A 20,807-nucleotide genomic window follows, 5' to 3' on the forward strand; every position below is an offset into this window, starting at 1 on the left:
TCAATCTTGTTCGAGTAGTTTCATGATATTCGATTAACTAACGAATATCTGTAGAATATTTTTATAAAATTGCACAAAAGTTAATAAACTTAGCTAATTAAATAAACTCTAACCTACTTAGACTCTAACTAAACTACATAAGCAAAATAAATAAGATAACTAGACTCGATCCATCGAGCCCAATGTCCCTATGATGTGATCCGATCTGACTCAGATCTTATAAAAAAAGTAGTATAACAAAGAAAAATATCAAACTTTAACAACTTCAAAATACAAGTATAATGACCAACTAAAAAATAGGGGGTAAGAGCGACCGCCCTTTAAATAAGCCCATACAACTTGGGTGAAACACTCATATATGGCATTAGATTTGATGAGCATCAAAAATCTATAAATATATAGACCCCGGTAAGAATTCATGAGCAAAATGATCTAATGTTTAGTAACTCCACGGCAAACTTCGCCACCCTAGATACACAACTATGTATTCACTACGTATTATAATAGAGAAGTAACAGACAATTAAATCAAAGATATTCTTAAAACAAGACGAAGATGAGAGAGATGGAATGATAGAGCAGACAACACACATTGAGCCTAAGAAATAAACAATGGATAAATTCTAATCCTTGGCGAACAAGAGAAGACAAGGCAGAGAGCCAGAGACCCACAGCCAAAAATAGTCAGAGAAGTGCGGCCATACAAAATCCTCAAACTCAAACCTTCTCTATCAACCAACCCCAAGCCACCGGAGTCACACCCATCGACTCTATAAAGTGGCTCAGTCACCCTCCCAACCTCCACTGTGTCAGCCGAGGGTTGGCACGGACAAAAAAAAGGGTGGGGAGGGGGAACCCCTTGGGTATCCCTTGCACCCTTTATCTGCGAGTGAAAACGAGGGCAATCTCCCGCAACTTATGGAAGTAAGGCCCCTTCCTCCACCTAGCCTTCTTAGCTAGAGAAAGGAGAGAGGAAGAAGATGGCGACCGCAACTAGGGAGGCACTAGGGAAAAACTCTAGTAGAGAGAAAGAAAAATTGTGATAATTTATGGACTGAGATTGATAATGATGGATGAAGTGCAAACAACGATGTGCATGAAAGGAAGCACATCTGGAATCTAGGCTAGAATCTTCAGGGATTTCTAGAGTAAAATATTATAGAAGGATGTTGGGTGTGAGAATTACGTGAGTTATGTGAATTGAATGATTGAGACTTATCATATCATTGAGTATTGAGTCCACAAAATAAATTAAGAAACTTAAAGTGATCAAGTTGATTAAGACTCCAAAATTGATAGGAAGTCTACGCTTCAAATTAAACGCAGGGATAGGTGATCTTTTTTTTTCAACTTCAAATCACTTTTGGTGAAGGTGAATCGCTCTCAAAGTCAGTGTCATAGGTTATGACCTGATAACAACAAATAAAAATTCTTGATTTGAATGCTTCATTTTGCAAATATCTCACATTGGAAAGGATTAGCAACCAGGAAAGTATTCCTTCTTCTATTTGACTTTCTTTTTTTTTTTCGACGAAAGTTCGTAGACAGATGTTTCATTAAGACAAATGTTCTTCTATCTAACATTGATGTGGTAGTAGAGAAACCTTTCACTCAATTGAGATACTTTCATCATTTGGAGAGCTTTTGGAAACCCTATGAATCAAAGTCATCGAAAAACTTGTTTAGGAAAGAAAAACATTGAAAAATACCCAAACCAGATGCTGTGTTACATAAATATTCTCGGATTCAAATCTTTGGATAGTATTAAACTTCCACTTCTCTCTAGAAAAAATTAAAAAACACTGAAATATATAGCAGTTTATTAGATAAGAACTTATCCTTCCAATTAATTTAGAAACTCAAATATTTCTTCTGAAAAATAGACTTAGTTCAGGTTAGCAAAGCAATAATGTCCCACTACTATACTAGCTAGTAGTAGTACACCACTTGTTTGAGTGCAGCTTAACTTTCTAAATTCTACTGTCCATTGACAACATCTCCTTGGACTCATCTCCCCAAAATTTTAAGTCCTCCAGAGATAGAAAAAGGGAAGACTAATCCCCCAAGTGGAGGATGCCATTGGAACTCTTCTTTGAAGAGAAAACATATGTACTCCAATCCGAGAACCTTATTTCCTCTAAATGTAGAAACTTTGAAGTTTTATACACGCCTCGAATTACACAGTCGCAAATAAAAACAAGAACGAAGAAGATAGCATTATAATAAAACACCTAAATAATCATAATACACATATCATAATCTTCACCTCAAGAGATATTAACCAAGATATGAATCCAAAATACTAAGTATTCGTAAATAGAAAAATACCAAACTTCTATATAGCAAAAACTTTGAACTCTAAACTCACAAGAGAGGTAAGAAGTAGGGTAGAAGGTCAACCACCTTCTATATAGTAAAACTTCAATATGAATCATCTTCGCTTCTCTTGCTCACTCAGTGAAATGATACCAAATGACGAAGATGGCCTAGAGGCTCTCATACACTTAAATTTTTTTGATTGACATACAAAATGACTTGCTTAATTAGATATGACTAAACAAAACCTATAAATAGCAAGATGAAAGCAATTCCCAAAATACCCTAATAAGTATGAGGACTGTCAAAATAATTTTAATAGTGACACGCCAATTAGCTAGATGCATGAAATAACATGAAAAAATGATAAGCAAATTTAGCAATAATTTTTAACATTCCTCTCCTACCAATTTGATCTTTTATGAGAGGATGGGATATATTTCTTATCCATGGTAATATAGTTAGATCGCCTTTGGATAGGGTATAAATCCTAAATTTGCTTACCTATGCTCATTTCTTGAAATCATATAAGCTAGCTTAAATCAGTTTAGGCTAATGTGGTGTTTGGATGTAGAATAATATAATTATGTAGATAATTTTTTGAAAGTCAAAAGAGTAATGGGATTTTATTAGTAAATATAAAAATATTTGATAGTATATGAGAGGAAAGTGAAATAGGTATTACTAAACTAATTTTGAAATAAACTATTATTTTGAATACTAAATCAGTACAGCTCTCAGTGTATTAACATAAAATTATACTTATTCCACATCCGAATGCTCAATGAATCAAGTGAATTTTGGTACTTATAAGTGGTGCAGTTAAATATTGAGCGATAATTCACGAGGTTGTTATGATCTAATTTTAAGAGATTGAAAATAACTTTTTTGAAGTATTTTGGTTTGATTAAACTTACATTTATTTCAATTTGAAAATTTAACTAATTATTGTTTTTTGGATAATAAATTGCTTAAAATGGTTCAAAAATTTATAATGTCACACGGTATTATATTACTATAAAAGGAAAATTTGAAAATCAGTTTTTTTTGACAAAATTATGATTTACACCCTATATTTTTACTATTTATAAATTAAGCACTATAATTTAACGAATATATGCAGAAAACACCATGGGATAGATTTAAACTAACTCCGTGATAAGAATATTATGTTAAGTAAAAATATTTTATTTCTAAAATAATTAAAATACCCTTATTTCTAAAATAACTAAAATATTTTTAGTATAACTTGATTAAGGGTATTTTCATAAAAAAAAAATTTAGTATAACTCACTTGACTCAGAGGATTGGTTAAATTTAACTAACAGATTTAGATAATAATAGTGTGTTTTCTGCATATATTCACTAAATTAGAATGCTCGGTTTATAAATACTAAAATTATAGGATGTAAGCTATAATTTTATTAAAAGACAATGTGTTATATAAAAATTTTCCTACTACTAAAGATTATGTGTTTGTTTTTGGTGTTTAAATTTCTTAGAAAACAAATTTAGAATTCTTTAGTAAGTCATCAAACTAAGCAAAAGTGTTGCAACTAAATGTCATGAAAATTAGTACTCTCATAACTATATCTAATATTAATTTTATTTTCTTCATATAAAGTTCAGCCCACGAGTCGTCTTGTAGGGTGGAATAAGAGGGATTATGAGGAATACATTCCCTTTATTAAAAAAAAAAATTTTAAATTATATCAAACGTTGGGCAATTTGCATAAACAAACTCTTTATTTTTCTAATTGGCAGAGATAGCCCCCCGTTATTGAATTGCAAATTCAGGCCGTTTTATTAATTTCGATTAATTTACCATTTCTCTAACCCAACTAACCGTTTAATGTTGATGTTCACATTGTTAAAAATTAGAGTGTACATTTTGTATAAGTAATGTATATAAATTATATAAGTGATGTGTGGCATTTCTTTTTAAATTTCGATGTGCACATTGCTATAAATTATAGCGTACATTTTGCGTAGACGATGCGTATATATTATATAAGTGATGTGTGATTTTTTTTTTAAAATCTCGATGTGCATATTGTTAAAAATTAGAGTGTACATTTTACATAGGTGATGCGTATAAATTACATAGATGATGCGTAGCATTTTTTGAAATCTCAATGTGCACGTCTTTAAAAATTATGGCGTACATTTTATATATGTGATGCATGACATTTTTTTAATTCTCAATATGCATATAGTTGAAAATTATAATGTACATTTTGGATAGAGGATGCGTATAAATTACATAGGTGATGCATAATATTTTTTTAGAATGCGATAATCTTTTTAGAATTTGTTATGACTAAATCAGTGAAAAAGACCCAAAATTGTAATTTAACAATGGGGGCCTAATTTTGCTAATTAGAAATCTAGAGAACTTTTTACTGTAAATAAATGTTAGATAAGTTTTCGAATAGAAAAATAAAATAAGTGGCACTTATTTATTCGTTGAGATAAATTTTTTAAAATATCTCACCAACTTATTCTAAATTCTAAGTGACCAATTTGCCCTCTTTATAGTACCAAATTATAATGTGACTATATATAATTATGAGATTACTAAATTACAACTTGATTATAATATAATAATAGTGTATTGAAAATATTTTGATATGTGATGTCCACTTGTGTTCCTTTCTACGATGATATCTATATACTTTATAAAATAAATATGTTGAGTTAAGTTAAATTATTTTTTAGCTAGAAAGTTTAAAAATAATCATGATGTGATAATATAATACTTGTGAAATATAACTATAATTTTTATATAATTTTAAACATATTTCTTATCTTTCTCTTAGAAAAAAAATATAATAAATATTTATTTACATTAAATATAAAAAGAGGAATAAGTTTAATTTGATCATATTTATCTCTTACTTTAACTATCACAACCAAATATCATCTTATCCCATATTTTTATCTTAGGATAATAACCCAGAATAACTGAATAAGCACTCATTTTACTGATTCCAATCTTTCCTTATTCCGATTTCCGATTGGTCAGCCGCCTTCCAATTTCGGGTCGGTTTTTGGATCCGCGTCAGCCGAAACGAGTCGGATCCGGTGCGGAGCCGACCCGCATCCGGAACCCATATTATTATAAGCTTTCCCTCCTTTTTTTTTTCCCTTCCCGCTCTCAACTGTTTCTGATCTCTCTCCCCGTCCGTCATCCCTTCTTTCCCGATCCGGCGACGGCGAGCCAAGGCGAGTAAATTTCCGGCGATACATCGACCTCAGGCGAGTTGATATCCGGTGAGTCGAATTCTTTCTCTCTCTTCTTTGGTTAGGGTTTTTTTTTCCTTTCTTTCCATGTCCCTCCTTCTGTTCCCTATCTTTTAGAGAGAGAAAGAGGGAGGGAAAGGCTAGACAGATAGAGGTATGGGTGATTATTTTTCCCTTTTAATTTTTCTGAATTTTTGGGATTTTCATGCATTTTACAACGTTTTTTTTAGAATTTTTATAAATAAAAGAATAATCCGATACCAAAAGTTTTCCTTTTTTTGGCCGGCCGATCCCGAAAACGAAACCGAAACCGAAACGTAGAACCAGATTATGTTAACTCTTTTTCGTATCTTTGTTAGCAATTGGAAGGTGATTGTGGTATTGTTATCTGGAGGTGACTTTATTAATTTCTTGAATTCTTGCAGTAGGAAATTTCTTGAATTCTTGCAGTAGGCGATCCTTATTGTGGGAAAAGTATCGTTTTTATTTTCTCTTGGCAACCTAAATCCCCTCAAACTATATTATATTACTCTATTCTTCTTATCTTGTTAGCTATTGGAAGATGATTGTGGTAAAGTCATCTGGAGATAACTTTATTAATTTTGTAAATGTACTTCTTGAATTCTTTCAGTAGGAGACCCTTCCAGTCTTTTTTTGATTCAAGCATCAAACTGTTTTTAAGGGAGAGAAGAAAACTATCAGACCGAGATGAGTAAGAAAAGGAAAGCAACTGAGATAGACAGAGGACAAAAGGATTTCGATTACAATTTTGATGTTGAAGAGGCTGTTTATTCTGGGAAGCATGAAGCAATGGCAGCAACTGTTACTGTTGTCTCCAAAAGGAATTCCTTGGGAGGCTTGACAAGTACTAAAAGGAAGTTTGAAAAAATGGGCATCACCAAAATGAGGCAGTGCTCCAGTATTCTGGTGAAACTGATGAATCATCCATTTGGTTGGGTGTTTAACCAACCTGTGGATCCAGTGAAACTGGATTATCCAGATTATTTTTCTATTATCTCCAAACCAATGGACTTGGGTACAATAAGGCACAAACTTGCAAGCAATCTATACAGTAGCACCCATCAGTTTGCAGCTGATGTAAGGCTGACTTTCTCAAACGCAATGCAGTATAATCATCCTGGAAATGATGTTCATACCATGGCCAAGGAGTTGCATAATATATTCAGTTCAGCATGGAAATCTTTGGAAGGACAGTGGCAAAAAGCAAACTCTAATTTGGGACTGGAAGCTGTTAGTTTGAGACCGACGAGTGTAAAAGGACCTTTTGGGTGCTCAAATCTATCATCCTGGAGATCCCTGACAGATACTGAAAAGCTGAAGTTAAGAAAAGGTTTAGCAAATATACCAATAAGGAAGATGCCGCCATGGCTGCTGAATTTTCTTCAGAAGGAATTGATGCTTGAAAAAACTGAAGACAGAATCAATATGGAGATTGATATGCTTGATGAGGTGACTTTGTTCAAGTTGCATCAGATGCTGAAGTGTTCTGTTGGTGCAAAACTTCCAGAAGTAAGTGCTCTCACTACTGATGCTTTTATGCCCTAATAGTTTATCATTCACTTCATCTACTCCTTTCTTTTATTTTGCTTTCTGAAATATGTAAGGTTCTGTAGTGTGCACAGGTAATAAAAAAATGTGGCCAAGACTCTGCCCAGGGATCATGTAAAGGTGTGAATATTATATTTATTAATTTTATTTAAATCTTCCATCGTAAAGCTTGTCTAGCAGCTAACTTAGGAAATGCAATTCAGGTAGTGGTGAAACAACGCCTATGCCTGGTGATGCCCAAGTTGAATCTCTTCTGAGTTCTGCTCATGCAGATGCAACATGTGCAACCACGGGTTGCTGCTTTACTTGCAATGGCAGCTCCTCTCAACAATTTCCTGGTGGAGAGCATTATTCACAGCATTCTGTTTCCTATGACTTGGTATGTTGCCCTTTTATTTAATTAAATTAATATTCCTCTATGTTCTCTTATTAATCTGATACTGCAGGAAGATAAAAAGGCATTGTCAGGAATACAGTTGGGGGATCCGAGTTGTGAATTAGATGGTAGGTTTACCTTTTACCTTCTTTCTAGATCATTGTTAGTTTTCACTCTTCACCTATTCATGCTTGTTAAATTCATTACAATATTTGCATGCAGTGGCAGATGTTGGTGCAAGTGACAAGGTTCAATCTCCTTTTCAAGCTTCAAATCCAACTATTTCTGGAAAAGGTTTCCTTTTATTATATTTTATCTTTGATATGCTTTGTTTGTACATCTTTGGCTACTATCTCAGATAATACTTGCAGCTGGACGATATTGTAGTACTTTTCAATAGATAGACTTCTTTTCCTTTCTATAAAGCTTGCTGCCATGTAGATTCTTGACTTACTTTTTGTACTCTTCATTCCTTCACATTCTTGTTTTGTTCATATTTAGGAAATAATAATCTCCCTTTCGAGAAACCACTGTCACCAACCAAAGCCATTCGAGCTGCAATGCTCAAGCATCGTTTTGCTGATACTATTGTCAAAGCACAGAGAACTCTTCTAGATCATGTATTTTCTTCTCTTTTTTGTTCTTGGGAAACTTGCATGAGTCACCTCGTTATGATTGAACCAGTAGACTAATTTGGTGGGCTGGCTTAGAAGTTAGAATTTTGGCTGACTTAATATTTATTTCACACAGGAGAAGAAAATTGACCCCGCAAATTTGCAGCTGGAAAGAGAGAAATTTGAAAGAAGGCAGCAGGAAGGTGAGAAAATAAAAAGGTCTTAGAATTTGAAGTTTGAAGGCATTGCAATTATTCGATGGCTGAGATATGGCCATTGAGATATCAAAATAGGCCAAATTGTAGCAATTCAAAATAGCGACTGGATTTTGATATAATAGCATTTTTCATCTATCTGATACCTTATATTACTTCAGGTACTAAGTCATCTGTTTTGTTTTCTTTTACGTCTCCATTAAACAGAGAAAGCCATGATTGAGGCCCAAGTAAAGGCTGCAGAGCTTGATGCACGAAAGAAGGCAGAAGCTGAAAAGAAAATGCAGAGGGAACGAGAAAGAGAAGCAGCTCGGTTGGCGCTGCAAAGGGTACCATATTGTTTTACTTATAATCTCTCTCTTTCCAATTTTTGTTCCTCCAGTTGAAATATTTATATTCTCTCTTTATTGTCCAGATGGAGAAGACTGTTCAAATCGATAACAATGATATTTTAAACGATATAAAAGCTTTGAGCTGCTGCCAGGAGGGGATCACTATGCCTAATGGAATACTGGCTAATTATATGTATGGGGTTGATCTGCGCTCTGGCCCTGCTGCAAACCCACTGGAGCAGTTAGGTTTGTTCCTAAAGAATGACGATCTTGAGGAGGAGGCTGAGGAATGTATCTCGGCTGTCGACAATGGAGATGCGCAGGATGGCGAAAATTAGTTGCTGGGTGTCTGGTTCTGAGATTTAAATTTTGTCGAGCTTCTATTCTTGATATTTTTATTCAGATGTCATTATTTTTTCTGGGGTGTAAATAATTTTATGGGGTTCGTTTTTGAGAGAGAGGGTGATGGTCATGGTCTCTTTTTATTGCTAGGCCGGCCACAATGTCTCTGCCATCTCATGTAAATGTATATGATGAGCAGTATATTCAAAGTTATTTGTTACAGAAGTATGATGAAAGGAGTTACTAGGGGAATAAGATTAATTTGGGTGGTTATGTTTATTTGTAGTCCTCATCTGGGCTTCCTTAGAAGTGCTACTGTCCGTGATATTTAGTTCCAATGGTTCTACTTAGTCTGTTGAATTGTTAAAGAATTCTGGAAGCCTCATAGTTTGGTGCTTATGAGGTGAACAAGTTCTTTCAATGCCTTCCTATTGAGAAGCAATTTGTGAAATTTGAACATCAAGACAAGGCCATCACTTAGGTGCTTCCAAGGTTTTCTTCAGCCTAATTGCAACCCCCCATTCACTTCAGGAATAATTTTTCCTTACTCCGAAATATAATTCCTTATTCTAACTTATAGCTAAATATCATAATAATCTAATTTTAGAATACAAATATTATTTATTAAAATTATATCTTATACCACACACTTATCTAATTACTAGTATATCCTTAATATCTATTCCATCAATCTGCTTTATATCAAATCAAAAAATATTTATAATAATTTCATAAAAATTTAAATTTATTTTTTATTTATTTTTTACTTTATATCACATCAAAAATAATTATTACATTCTTATTTCAAACTATAAGTAAACATAAAAAAATTATTTCTACAATAAATACCTCATTTTCATAATTATAAAAAAATATCTATTCTATATAATTGACTTTATTCCTGAAATAAACAAGGCAGGGTGTGGGTGGCATTGCGAATGATCAAGAATTTGAGGATTTTGCACACTTGGAATATCTCTTTCTATCTCTCGCAAAATGGAATATCCGCAAAAAGGTAATCCAATTTAGACCCCCAAAAAATAGCTATTTCATTATTCAACAAGTCAAATATTTTCATGCTAAACAAACCAAAAATTCACTCTTTTCTCAGCCTAACACACAACAATGATGTCAATGTCAGTATTACGAGCAAAACAATCAAGGGTTTGAACTAAGTAACATTCAAGTTATTTCTGACAAAAATTACAATAGACCTAAGGTTCATATAGCTCACAAGCTGGTTAACATTATTGATCCTAATGATCGACAATCCTCTTAAAACTATCAATGCCCTCAAATAAGAAGACCATATATAAACTTGCTCCCAAGCTTAGTACTAGGACAACAGAACAATAGTCAACAAGATATCCAAAAGTTTATGCCAAAATTTTCCTTTTCTATGAAAGAGGATAAAATTAAGTATTCAGTATCTTCAAAAGAATAAAGTGCAACTTCAAGGACCTCGAAATCACTCATGCACACTCCAAAATTTAGTGATGTCAAGCCCAATTATCAGCATTTGCGATACTCACACGGAAACTGACTTAGAAGGCTGGAAAGCTTAGCCTTTAGCCCTCAAGTACTAGAAGCAGTTAATAAGCTGGTTGAACCTCTTGAGGCCTACTTTATTTGACCAACCTCACCTTGTAGACCCAAACATGTATCCATATAGGAAGGTTGCATAAGTATACCCTAGATAGGTGACTTCTATGCCACATGGCTGCCACATTAGGTATGGTGGATAACCGTTTTGGAATTAGCAGATGTGGGTCATCAGTACAAGTAACTAGAAGCTGTTGCATAGGTAAATCACGAACAAATCAACGGTTTACCTAGAGAAGATTCTTTGTACCAGAAATCACCCACAGAAGTGTTTCTCCTATGTGTGCTGACATTACCTTACATGGCGCCCATGTGGCTTAATGGTCATCTATTATGGTGTATACTTATGAGACCTATTTGGAAATATATTTTGGGTTGCCAACTAGGTTTGGTCAGAAACTCCGCTTTATAGAGTTATAATTGCTTGAATCTCCTCCATGTTATTATGATCAACAGCTTCTTACACATTCCATAACATGTGCAGGTCAAACCGTGACATATGTGGCTTTGAATGGCTTTTGTTCCAGTCTCAAGGTGTTATCTGCACATAAAAGGCATGTTGCCCAATTTCATCATATGCATACACAAAAAGAAACAATAACTGAAAGATTATGAGTGACATCAGATGTAAGAAGGAACACATGGAGCAGAGATAATTTTATTGATACCACCAATGATAAAACATCTCAGGTGAGGGAAGAATCTGATACTTTCCCTTATTCTTAAAGGAAAAAAAAAAGATAATATTACCATAGCACAGAAACATCAGAATTGTGGCACACCTGTTCATGTGTTCTGAGCTGGCCAATCAAACGTCGTGCTCTGATGTTGACTGCTCCGCCGCAAAGTAGTAAAGTAATGCCTTACAGCGTTCTGATTAACCTCAAATATGAACTGCATATCCCTGATCTGTAGTTACAAATTAGATGTTACTAGTTAGGTTACAATACAAAATGTCAGACCTAAAACTAAATAATATAAAAACCCAAAAGGAATGACGAGACATACAGGAAGAATAAATTAAATGATCCACTTGTCATCAAAATCTACCACCTCTAAACTGTTTATGCAAACAAGGAATAGACTATAAGCCATTAAGGTACTAACCACTAGCTCTTATCAATGAGGTTGATCTGTGAAAAGGCTTTTGAGTTTTGACAAGAACTTAAGTCTTAAGAGAAGCAAATATGAGAGGCCCAAATGGAAAGGGAAGTTATGATGCCCTATGGGATTATTAGTGCTCTTTCCCAATTAAGGTCTTCCTTTTGGTTTGTACTGGATGAGATAACAGAGAGAGAGAGAGAGAGAGAGAGATTTTCATATAAAAGAACATTACTATCCTTTGTAAAATTAATTAAAATCTCTTATGTTTTCACATTCAAAGCTCTCAACCCTGTCACCTTTGATGAAATAAGGATGAAGCAGGGAAATATAGTATTAAGGCACATATCTTATAACCAGAGAGTGATCACCTAGTTCAGTGTAGAGTGCTAGCTGTTTAATGACAAACAATATGAAAACTAATATGCCGAACGTAAATGGCACCAATTCAGAAGTTGAATTCAAGTTATAAGGAATAGATCATAGCATGAATTATCAAGCTGATTTGATAGATAAACAACACTTGTTGGAATATGAAGTTTCTGACAGCACACATGTTTTCTTCAAGTTCAAGGCACAATTACAGAATAATACATCTTAATGAATAATAGTATGCATCTCCAATTATATCTAGGGTTATCAATTTTAAATGGAGAAGTCTGTGATACAAGTTTCAGAAGATGCACAGCCAATGATTATTTTCCTATAACAAAATCAAAAAAAAAAAATCAAGATACTATACCTCAATAAGAGAACCAGAACTTAGATTGATGCGTTTTTTAGCTGGAACTTCCTTGCTATTCACAAAAATTGAACACTTGCCAATGTTCTTAATGAGAAACGATCCGTCTTGATCCATCTTGATAATAGCCTAAGGTAAAGAGAACACCACAACAGAAGGCTATGTTAAACTCAAGCAAACACAATATATCCAAGTAGAGTTTTGATAATTGAACAATGGAATTTGACAACAAGCGGTAAGAAATATGCCATAAATTCAAAGAAAATGGGAATAAATGGTAAGGTCTTAAATCTCCATATTATCATCTTACGATGACTCTCCCGACTCCAACTTGAGAAAGAAGTAAAAACCTAAACTTACAAGATGCAACTATCCTTTTAACATTCTATCCATAAGACTCTTTTTTTATTGTATGATACACAGAAAATGAGTAGTGAATCCTATACTATATACCATATGTTTCTTTGGCTTCACAGTATATCTGTATATGTCATCAGCAGAACAAGTATGAAAAGGAAAAGCTCATCTATCTATTTTAGTTAGCTTCAAATCTTCATTTGTTCAAAGTTCAAACCCTCATAGAGAGAACAACAACCATAAGAATATAGCAAAATTCTTTTCTATGGTGGCAAATATGGTTGTCATGCCGAGCATGCCTACCAGTACAGTTCAGCATGTATCATACCAGTAAAAAGTAAAACTGGCACTAATACAAAGGAGTATCAAAAGACCCCTACGCCCACGTGTCAATTATTGAAAAATATACTCTTCTTTTTAACCATTCACAATGGGCTGGGTCAACTATGTCAAACATATACCTAATTGGAACATATTAGTTCACACAGGGTTGTGTTGCTCCATAATGACCTATCAGTTGGCACTTATCATTTCAATGGCTAACAAGCACAGCGACTTGCATAGCAATCCTTGACAGCAGATTTTGGGATTGAGAATCCAGCAAGCTTTTGGCATGTTCATTATATATTGTCAAATGATATGAACTGCCAAATATTACTATTTCACTAGCATGAGCTTATTATCTTGCTCTAACAATAAATGGCTAATATACTAAACACCAAAATGAGATTCTATTAATACACTTTCCGGTGAACACAATGTAGTAATCTTTGGTACTTGAAACACAAATAATTAACGAAATTTGGTATATTTGGGAATCCAACTTAGCAGTAGAGAAAATCACACAAACCTCGCTAACTTCCATAATAACAATAAGCAAACAAGAAATTACATGTTCAAAGTCATCTTCTTGTAAATCTAAAATATCCTAACAGTAAAATCAGTTAACAATAAAGTTAAAACTAGTCACCTGTCGGCGAGAGATTTTATTAGCATGCCCTTCTCTTCCCAAGTCAATGTCTACTTTTACATCTTCTGTCTCTCTTCCAAGTGTTACCTTTATGTTAAGAAATATTTGCATTATATTAGCAAAATATCCAAGAAAATCTTACTGGTAAATTTTAGAAATTTATGATAAACATGAATTAAACATGTGACTTAGTGAATCTCAAACTACAATATAATCATATTCTATTTACAATGATTCGAGTCAGAAAGACAATAAATTTGCTCATGTCGAAAACAAGTAACTTATATATCATTTCACAAGGTTCTCATCTTCTTTACTTCTTTGCAGCTTCCCGTATTATTGCATGTTTGTGTGTTCCTAATGAAATTTTATCACACCGGCTCTTTAAATTTTAAAAGAACAGCTTTTAGATAAAACAAATAACTTTGTGAACATAACCAGTCATGAAAATAAAACAATTCTCAACTACAAGCACAAAAGAGGCGTACCTACATACCTGCGGGCAAACATGCAAATGTACACATATGGGTGTATTTGTATGTGCATATGTAGGAACAAGAGTATACATGTAAAGAAAGCTTCTATACAGAAAGAAAGCATTTGCAGAGAATCAAGATAAAAAATGCCTATACTAGAATATTTTATAAGAAAACAACATACAAGGTGAAATAAGAGAGTTTGCAACCACCATGTACTTCAAGTATATATGTTGCAATTTGTTAAGTCAAATCTAGAACATTGGATGTGATCAAACAACATCTAAGGCGCCCAATTTGTTTTGTATTCCATAATTCCAAAAGGTAATAGAAATGTACTAATTGAACAAGTCATCTAATGACGAGTTGAAGCACAGACAATAGTTTTGAAACATGAAACTATTTGGGACTATTGAATAGGCAGTTGAAATTCTGACTCTACAACCCATATGCTTGACTAGATGCTTATAGAATTGCAACATAGCAAAGTCAAAGAATAGCAACAAAAATAATCAAATGTTTCAATTGGTGTTTACCTCAGGATCTTTCATAAAATACTTCAAATGGCGACCATAAAGAACTGCAAAAGCTCCATGAGATAAAATCACTCTGTTAATATAAGATTGAGCACCTTGCTCCAATCTTATGATCGCTTTCTTGCTATCAACACACTGATACCGCAAAACTGATAATGAAACAAGGACAACAGAATCAGAACAGGGCATGGCACCAGTAAACGAGCACATAAGATGACATGATCACACAATTAGCTCTTGGCATTACCAAATATGAAAAGTATATGATGATTACATTCATAGTAAAATGCACTAAAATTGCAATATGCATGCATCATTTTTGCAGCTTTTTACTACACATCACTTCTTGTAGAATTTTGGCCAAGTCATCTATAGTCTCCCTTCATTAGGATCTCAGAGTAAAGAGGTTGCACAATTGGCGGTAGTTCTGGTTCCAGAAACAAAAACAAAATTGCAATTTATTTTGCACACACCAACCAATTGAAAAATATCAATTTTCAATGCGAGTATCGCCATTAAATAGGAGTTCTGCATAACTGCAAATATACACCCTCCATAGACTGCATTTCAGAATATCGCCATCCAAATTTCAGTTTAATGTGCTAATAGCATGCAGGAATGATGTGACATCAACTTCAAATTAGATTGCTTACTTGTTTTATTTGAATAATCATAATAGAAACATAATGTGTGGGGGATGTCTCCACCATTTTGCTTGGCCATTGGATTAGTTAGTAGACTAGGTAGTTAATTCGGTCTAGGGTAGATTAGGTTAGTGGGCTGCCTAAACCATTTGGGAGTCTTCTAGAAAACTCTAATCTTTTTCTCAACCTTTGGACTTCCCAAAATAACTTCTCAGTTTTTCAACTTGGGACTTCCCAGCGTAGCTCCACGACTTCTCAACTTTTGAACCTCTAAAAAATAGACCTTTAGTCTCTTCTCCTCTTTATAAATCCCATGCAGCCAGTAGCGGAGAGTCAACTTTGGAAGGTATCAAACACTTGTCTTCTTTACATAAACCTCTCCTCTATATTTCACTCTACTCTACTATCTCCCACAGTCCTTGTGGGTTCCCACCCTTTATTTCATCTCTACTAAACTTATCCATAATTCTTGTGGGTTTCTTGTTAGTTTAGCTTATCACTTTGTTTCCTTTTCATGTATTTATTGCTGTCTTAAGGGATATTCAGCAATATAATGAGGACTATTGGTGACCAGGGTGAAGTTGAAGGTAAGGTTTAAGGCTGTCATTATCCTTCACATCAGGTGAGACCCAACCTATCTTTAGCTCACTCTTGATTAACCAAAGTCTATTAATCGATCTACTGTTCCTTTTCGCCATATCTTTTATTTCAAACTTGTTGTTTTGTTAAGTTTAAAATGAACAGGATTTAATCTTGCTTATATCTTAATAGGAAACCTTATGATCATTTACTACTTATTATTTGCATTGCTGAATTCATTGGTCTAGATTTGATCATATATCCTCTAACATTCGTTCAAAATTTTGAGTTGCATTAAGAAAGGATATTCCGGTTACAAATTGGGAAGACAAAGAAATAGACAAGTACTAAATTAGGAAAGCTACACACACCAAGATGCTGGTCTACTTGAAACACAGATTTGAAACATCGACACAGCCAGAAGATTCTAAGCTTCTTCCTCCTATCTGAAGCCCTCTAATTTGTATTATAGAATGATAGGAGCAGGAATACACTTTGCAGTGAGTACTATGAGCAAACAGTAACAAACTAATTAGTCCTTATTAAACCACTGAAGGAGATGAACAAAAGCACTGATGAAAGAACTTGCAACATCCTGTTCTACAGATCACCGGAAATAACATTACTGCAGAGAGAACCAATAAGGTACTATCTTAGCAAGCTTAACTACTTTAGAAATGTTCTGTTTAACTAATATAATATGATAATAAGTAGGATATCACAGTTAGCCAGATCCTGTAACAGAGAAAAACAAACAAGTGTTTAGCTTTAGCTTGCAAGAGCTTTTACCTTCCTTGCTGATGAGACGGGATTCCTGATCGTATGGGCCCAAGTCCATCTCAAGTATCTGCAAAAGATGTTCACAAACAAATTATCACTTGGATCATTTGTTTAATAAATCAAAGAACTATTAGCCAAGCAAATCAAAAGGCATACCATAGCCTCGATGTCAGAAAAGTTGGGTACATCATTTTCACTGTCAGAAAGTTGTTCTTGGTCAGACGTGGACATTGTTGTAACTGCGTCTAGAAGGATCATATCTGTGGATGCATGTGATGGAAAATCTTTTTGTACTGTAATTTGTGTGCCTGTTTCCTCTTTACAACCATCAGTTTTATTTAAAGAATAGTAGCTCGCAGAATCGGGTCCAGAACCTGGCTTCCCCAGAAGCAAATAACCAGATTTGTCAAAATTGTCATGCTTCCCCGGATCTTGAGCTCCATATTCTTCCTTGAATGCACCAACATGGGCAGAATGTAAAGAGACAATTGCTGATGAACATGAATTTGGGCCATCAACAGCATTTCTTAAGACTCCAGCTACAGAACCGCCTTCTGATGACTCAGCTCCTACTGTACAGCCATCACCAGCATGCATATAACCCACCTTTTGTTGCAACATTGATGAGTCTGCCTTCATGGAGGTTAGAACGGGCCGTGCATTCGTCATATGCTCTTCTTTCACTTCTGTTAAGTCTCCCAAAGTAGATTTCTTCTCAGCTGATAAGAAGGTGATAGAGGACACAACTGAACAAGTTTGATTCTTGGAGCTGTGTTCCCAAGGAGTACAAAATTGTGGAGGCACCCGAGCAGGTAGAACAATATCATCATTGGATGGTACTTCAGGATCTTCTGTGTTCATCGTGCAAATTACAAAAGCTTCAAGAGTTTCGCCACTATGATACGTCTTTGATGATGAAGATGTCATGTCTGCTCCTAAAACATTTATCTTTTGATCGTTCTCATAACTAGAATGTATCTGATCACAGCCAGTATTCGTCTCCTCGGAACAAGCATGTTCCGGAAGGCATGCTTCCAGAACTTCATTCGTTTTAGGATCATTTGAGTTGGCCACGTCATCCTGATTTGAGTCATTAGGAGAATTCAAGAAAATGGAACTCAGACCATTTAGGCAAGACGTATCTGCGATATCTTTCTCATCTACATCGATGAATAGGAGCTCATCATCAGTAGCAAAGTCCATGTAAGAACTCGAAAAGTCAATAAAATCATTTTCTGATATTATTGCTGCATTATTTACTGCATCTGAAATTCCGTCATTTAACTTAGTTTGCGAGGTAATATCAAATTCAACTACATTCCCTGTCCTAGTATCATTATGACCAAAGACTTTTTGTTCATTCTCTTTAATGTGCATTTCCACTGGCATGGTAGGTGCAGCAATATCCTCAATTGTATTCCAAATAGGCAGTCCAGATGTTGGAGATGAGCATCCAAGATGCTCCAATGAAGTATCACATTCAGGAACTCGTGAGACAATATTATTGTCCAACAAAAAACTATCATTTCTTCCTCCATTTGAATCTGAACTAGGTAGTGTCATTTCTTCCATCACTTCATTATCATATGAATTGCTGGTAGGCAACAGTTGCAGTTGTTTGGTTTCTTCCATCCCAGATGAGATCTTTAGAGAAACATGATTCTCTCCACAAATCTCAGGATCCTTTTTTACATAGTTATGATCCAAGGACTGCTCCTCCCCATTATTCCCTCCTACTGTGTCAACTGTGTTATGGGCAATACTATCTGTATATCCATATAAGCAGTCCCTCTCTGCTATTCCAACTGATACCTCTTCTTTCACTGACCCCACATGATCTGGATGAAATATAGCATTATCACCATTGACAGAGGAAGAATCAGCCCTTAGGAATTCAGGTAAAATAGGCTGACCACTATTATTGTAGCCATTTTCCATGTGTCCATAACAGTTTAAGATAGATCCAGTAATAGTAGCATCACCAACGGGCTGCTGATTGTAATGTTTTAATGGGTCTTGGTAGCCACATTCACCATTCATAGAGCCGTTTGAACAGGGAAGCACAAATGTACCGAAATCAGCAGAAATAAATGGTTTGTTGCAAATTCTCTTCCGCATGGCATAGTAATGGTTCCTTATGCTGTCACCTTTCCTTTTGCGAGATGAAAACTCTTTTCCTTTGGAATTGCAAGTCCGGTTAGCTTTGGAAGAATTCGATGTCAATAGTTCGATCTCAAATTCAATAATATGAGCAGATGCCTCTGCTGAGGTATCAGAATCGTAGAGGAGCGAGTACCACCGATCCTGCAATTCTCGAAGAGTAAACCGACGGGAAAAGCATACAGCTCCTCGAGACAATGACTCTAGGGAAGCACCAGCCTGAAACCACCAAAAATTGCTCCTTAAAACTGCAAACTGATAGAATCATCAAGAGTAATCATATGGCTAAGTCTCCAATAAGGTAGACTAAGAGGGACAACCAAGAAAACTTTCATAATTGATAACGCAGATCAAAAGAATACATCAAGATAGGAAATTAGAAGACAGAGAAAATCTGAACGTTTAGGAGTTAAGGTGAATGGAGTGGTGTTACTAGAATTATCAAAACGGACAACACTACAATGATTTATATATAACCATATTTTCCGAATATCTCAAAACAATCAATACCCGGATACCCAATTGTCTAGAATTCGGCTAAGCAAAGGAGCAATGAAAGTATTGTTAACTACTGCAAAGCAGAATTACAATAAAGAAGATAGAATTACTAACCACGAAACATCAAAAATATTGGAAAAATCAAAAGAACAGATGAATCGGTTGACTATTTAACAAAGTGCAGGATTTGAAGCCCTAAATCATCAAACAAGGGAGAGAGGAAGAGAGACGCGAATGTCGTTACTTCTACGGCGTTCTTTAGGAGCAGATCGTCCTCCGGGATCCATTTCGTTACGGCCGTGAGAGCACCCATCGATCATAGATTTTGAGAGAGAGAGAGAGAGAGGGAGAGAGAGAGAGAGGGAGGGAGCTGTGGTTTAGGGTTTAAGGAATTATTTTGGGGAACAAGGGAGAGAACGAAGCGGAGCCGGAATCAGGACTCAGGAGCGTTGGACTCCGTAACGGGTCGGATGACGGCAACATCCGATCCGGTAATTTGCCATGGAAGTATCAAGTATGGAACCGATTAAACTGTGACAAACCTCTAACTCTATGGGGCTAACGGAGAACATCAAATTATTATTTTATTCTTAAATTAAAATTATCACTATAAGACATAAATTCAATCACCCAACTCAGCCACAATATGAATTTATATAAATCACACACTATATTTTACTTATTTTATAATTCACTTTTTATCTTTAAAAATTTTATAACTCGACTCCTTATTTTTTTTATAATTCTTATTTAATATTCTAGTTTAATTCAAGATAGCACATTAATTGGCATATACCTCTTTTGTCTCACTTCATTCTCTACACAATTCTCCACCCATATAAAAGAAAAAATTAAACACAAAAATGAGAAGCAACCTTGCATTCCTTTTCTTTTATATTATTTTGATAAAGGAGATGAATAATGTTGTAAGAGTAGCTTATATTGTGCATAGATTTTTCAATTCAATTCTCTTTTAGATCAAGAACCATTGTATTTCAAACTGATCAATTGAACATATTTAAATGGTTAAATATTAGATATTTTATATTAGTTCTAACTTATATATTCTTTTTAAATCTTAATAATGCAATTGAATTATTAGAAAAGAGTGCTTGTGAAATGGGTGTAGATTCTGCATGTTGGTTGGTAGTGAATTATAAATTAGAAGATTTTTTTCTTTCTTTGACTTCTGGATTTTGCAAATAAAATTGGGAATATTGTTCTTCTTTTACTTAATTTATAGGGTTATATTCCTTATAGGAGATATTTGATATTGTTTTTATTTTTCATTTAGAGTAGAATAACATGTTTAGGAGTCTCATGTGTATTTAGATGTGAGAATGAGCTGCTTTCTGT

The 20,807-nt window shown here is 34.6% G+C and overlaps 2 protein-coding genes across 4 annotated transcripts; one reads left to right on the forward strand and one right to left on the reverse strand.

Annotated features, from left to right (window-relative positions):
• The first annotated feature begins 5,471 nt into the window (after positions 1-5,471).
• LOC140796575 (transcription factor GTE9-like) lies at positions 5,472-9,366 on the forward strand. 3 transcript variants are annotated; one of them, XM_073149626.1, is made up of 10 exons: positions 5,472-5,588; positions 6,190-7,088; positions 7,193-7,247; positions 7,331-7,506; positions 7,574-7,631; positions 7,726-7,797; positions 8,005-8,123; positions 8,254-8,320; positions 8,540-8,661; positions 8,748-9,366. In XM_073149626.1, the coding sequence occupies exons 2-10, from the start codon at positions 6,267-6,269 to the stop codon at positions 9,000-9,002; spliced, it is 1,746 nt and encodes a 581-aa protein (XP_073005727.1). In that variant the 5' UTR covers positions 5,472-5,588; positions 6,190-6,266; the 3' UTR covers positions 9,003-9,366. The 3 variants fall into 3 exon arrangements, with proteins under 3 accessions (XP_073005727.1, XP_073005729.1, XP_073005728.1); XM_073149628.1 differs by having other exon boundaries at positions 7,202-7,247; XM_073149627.1 differs by having other exon boundaries at positions 5,475-5,588; positions 6,193-7,088.
• An 805-nt stretch (positions 9,367-10,171) lies between these two features.
• Positions 10,172-19,857, reverse strand: LOC140796877 (uncharacterized). Its single transcript, XM_073150038.1, has 8 exons — positions 19,696-19,857; positions 16,950-19,172; positions 16,803-16,860; positions 14,791-14,939; positions 13,779-13,865; positions 12,452-12,580; positions 11,391-11,517; positions 10,172-11,149 (listed from the first exon to the last, which is right to left on the reverse strand). Exons 1-7 carry the CDS (start codon positions 19,762-19,764, stop codon positions 11,395-11,397), a joined length of 2,838 nt encoding a protein of 945 aa, XP_073006139.1. The 5' UTR covers positions 19,765-19,857; the 3' UTR covers positions 10,172-11,149; positions 11,391-11,394.
• Between the last annotated feature and the right edge of the window lie 950 nt (positions 19,858-20,807).

Source organism: Typha latifolia, chromosome 10 (assembly GCF_019914945.1).
Source record: "Typha latifolia isolate L0001 chromosome 10, TyphaL0001v2, whole genome shotgun sequence".
In the NCBI taxonomy this organism is placed as follows: Eukaryota; Viridiplantae; Streptophyta; class Magnoliopsida; order Poales; family Typhaceae; genus Typha; species Typha latifolia.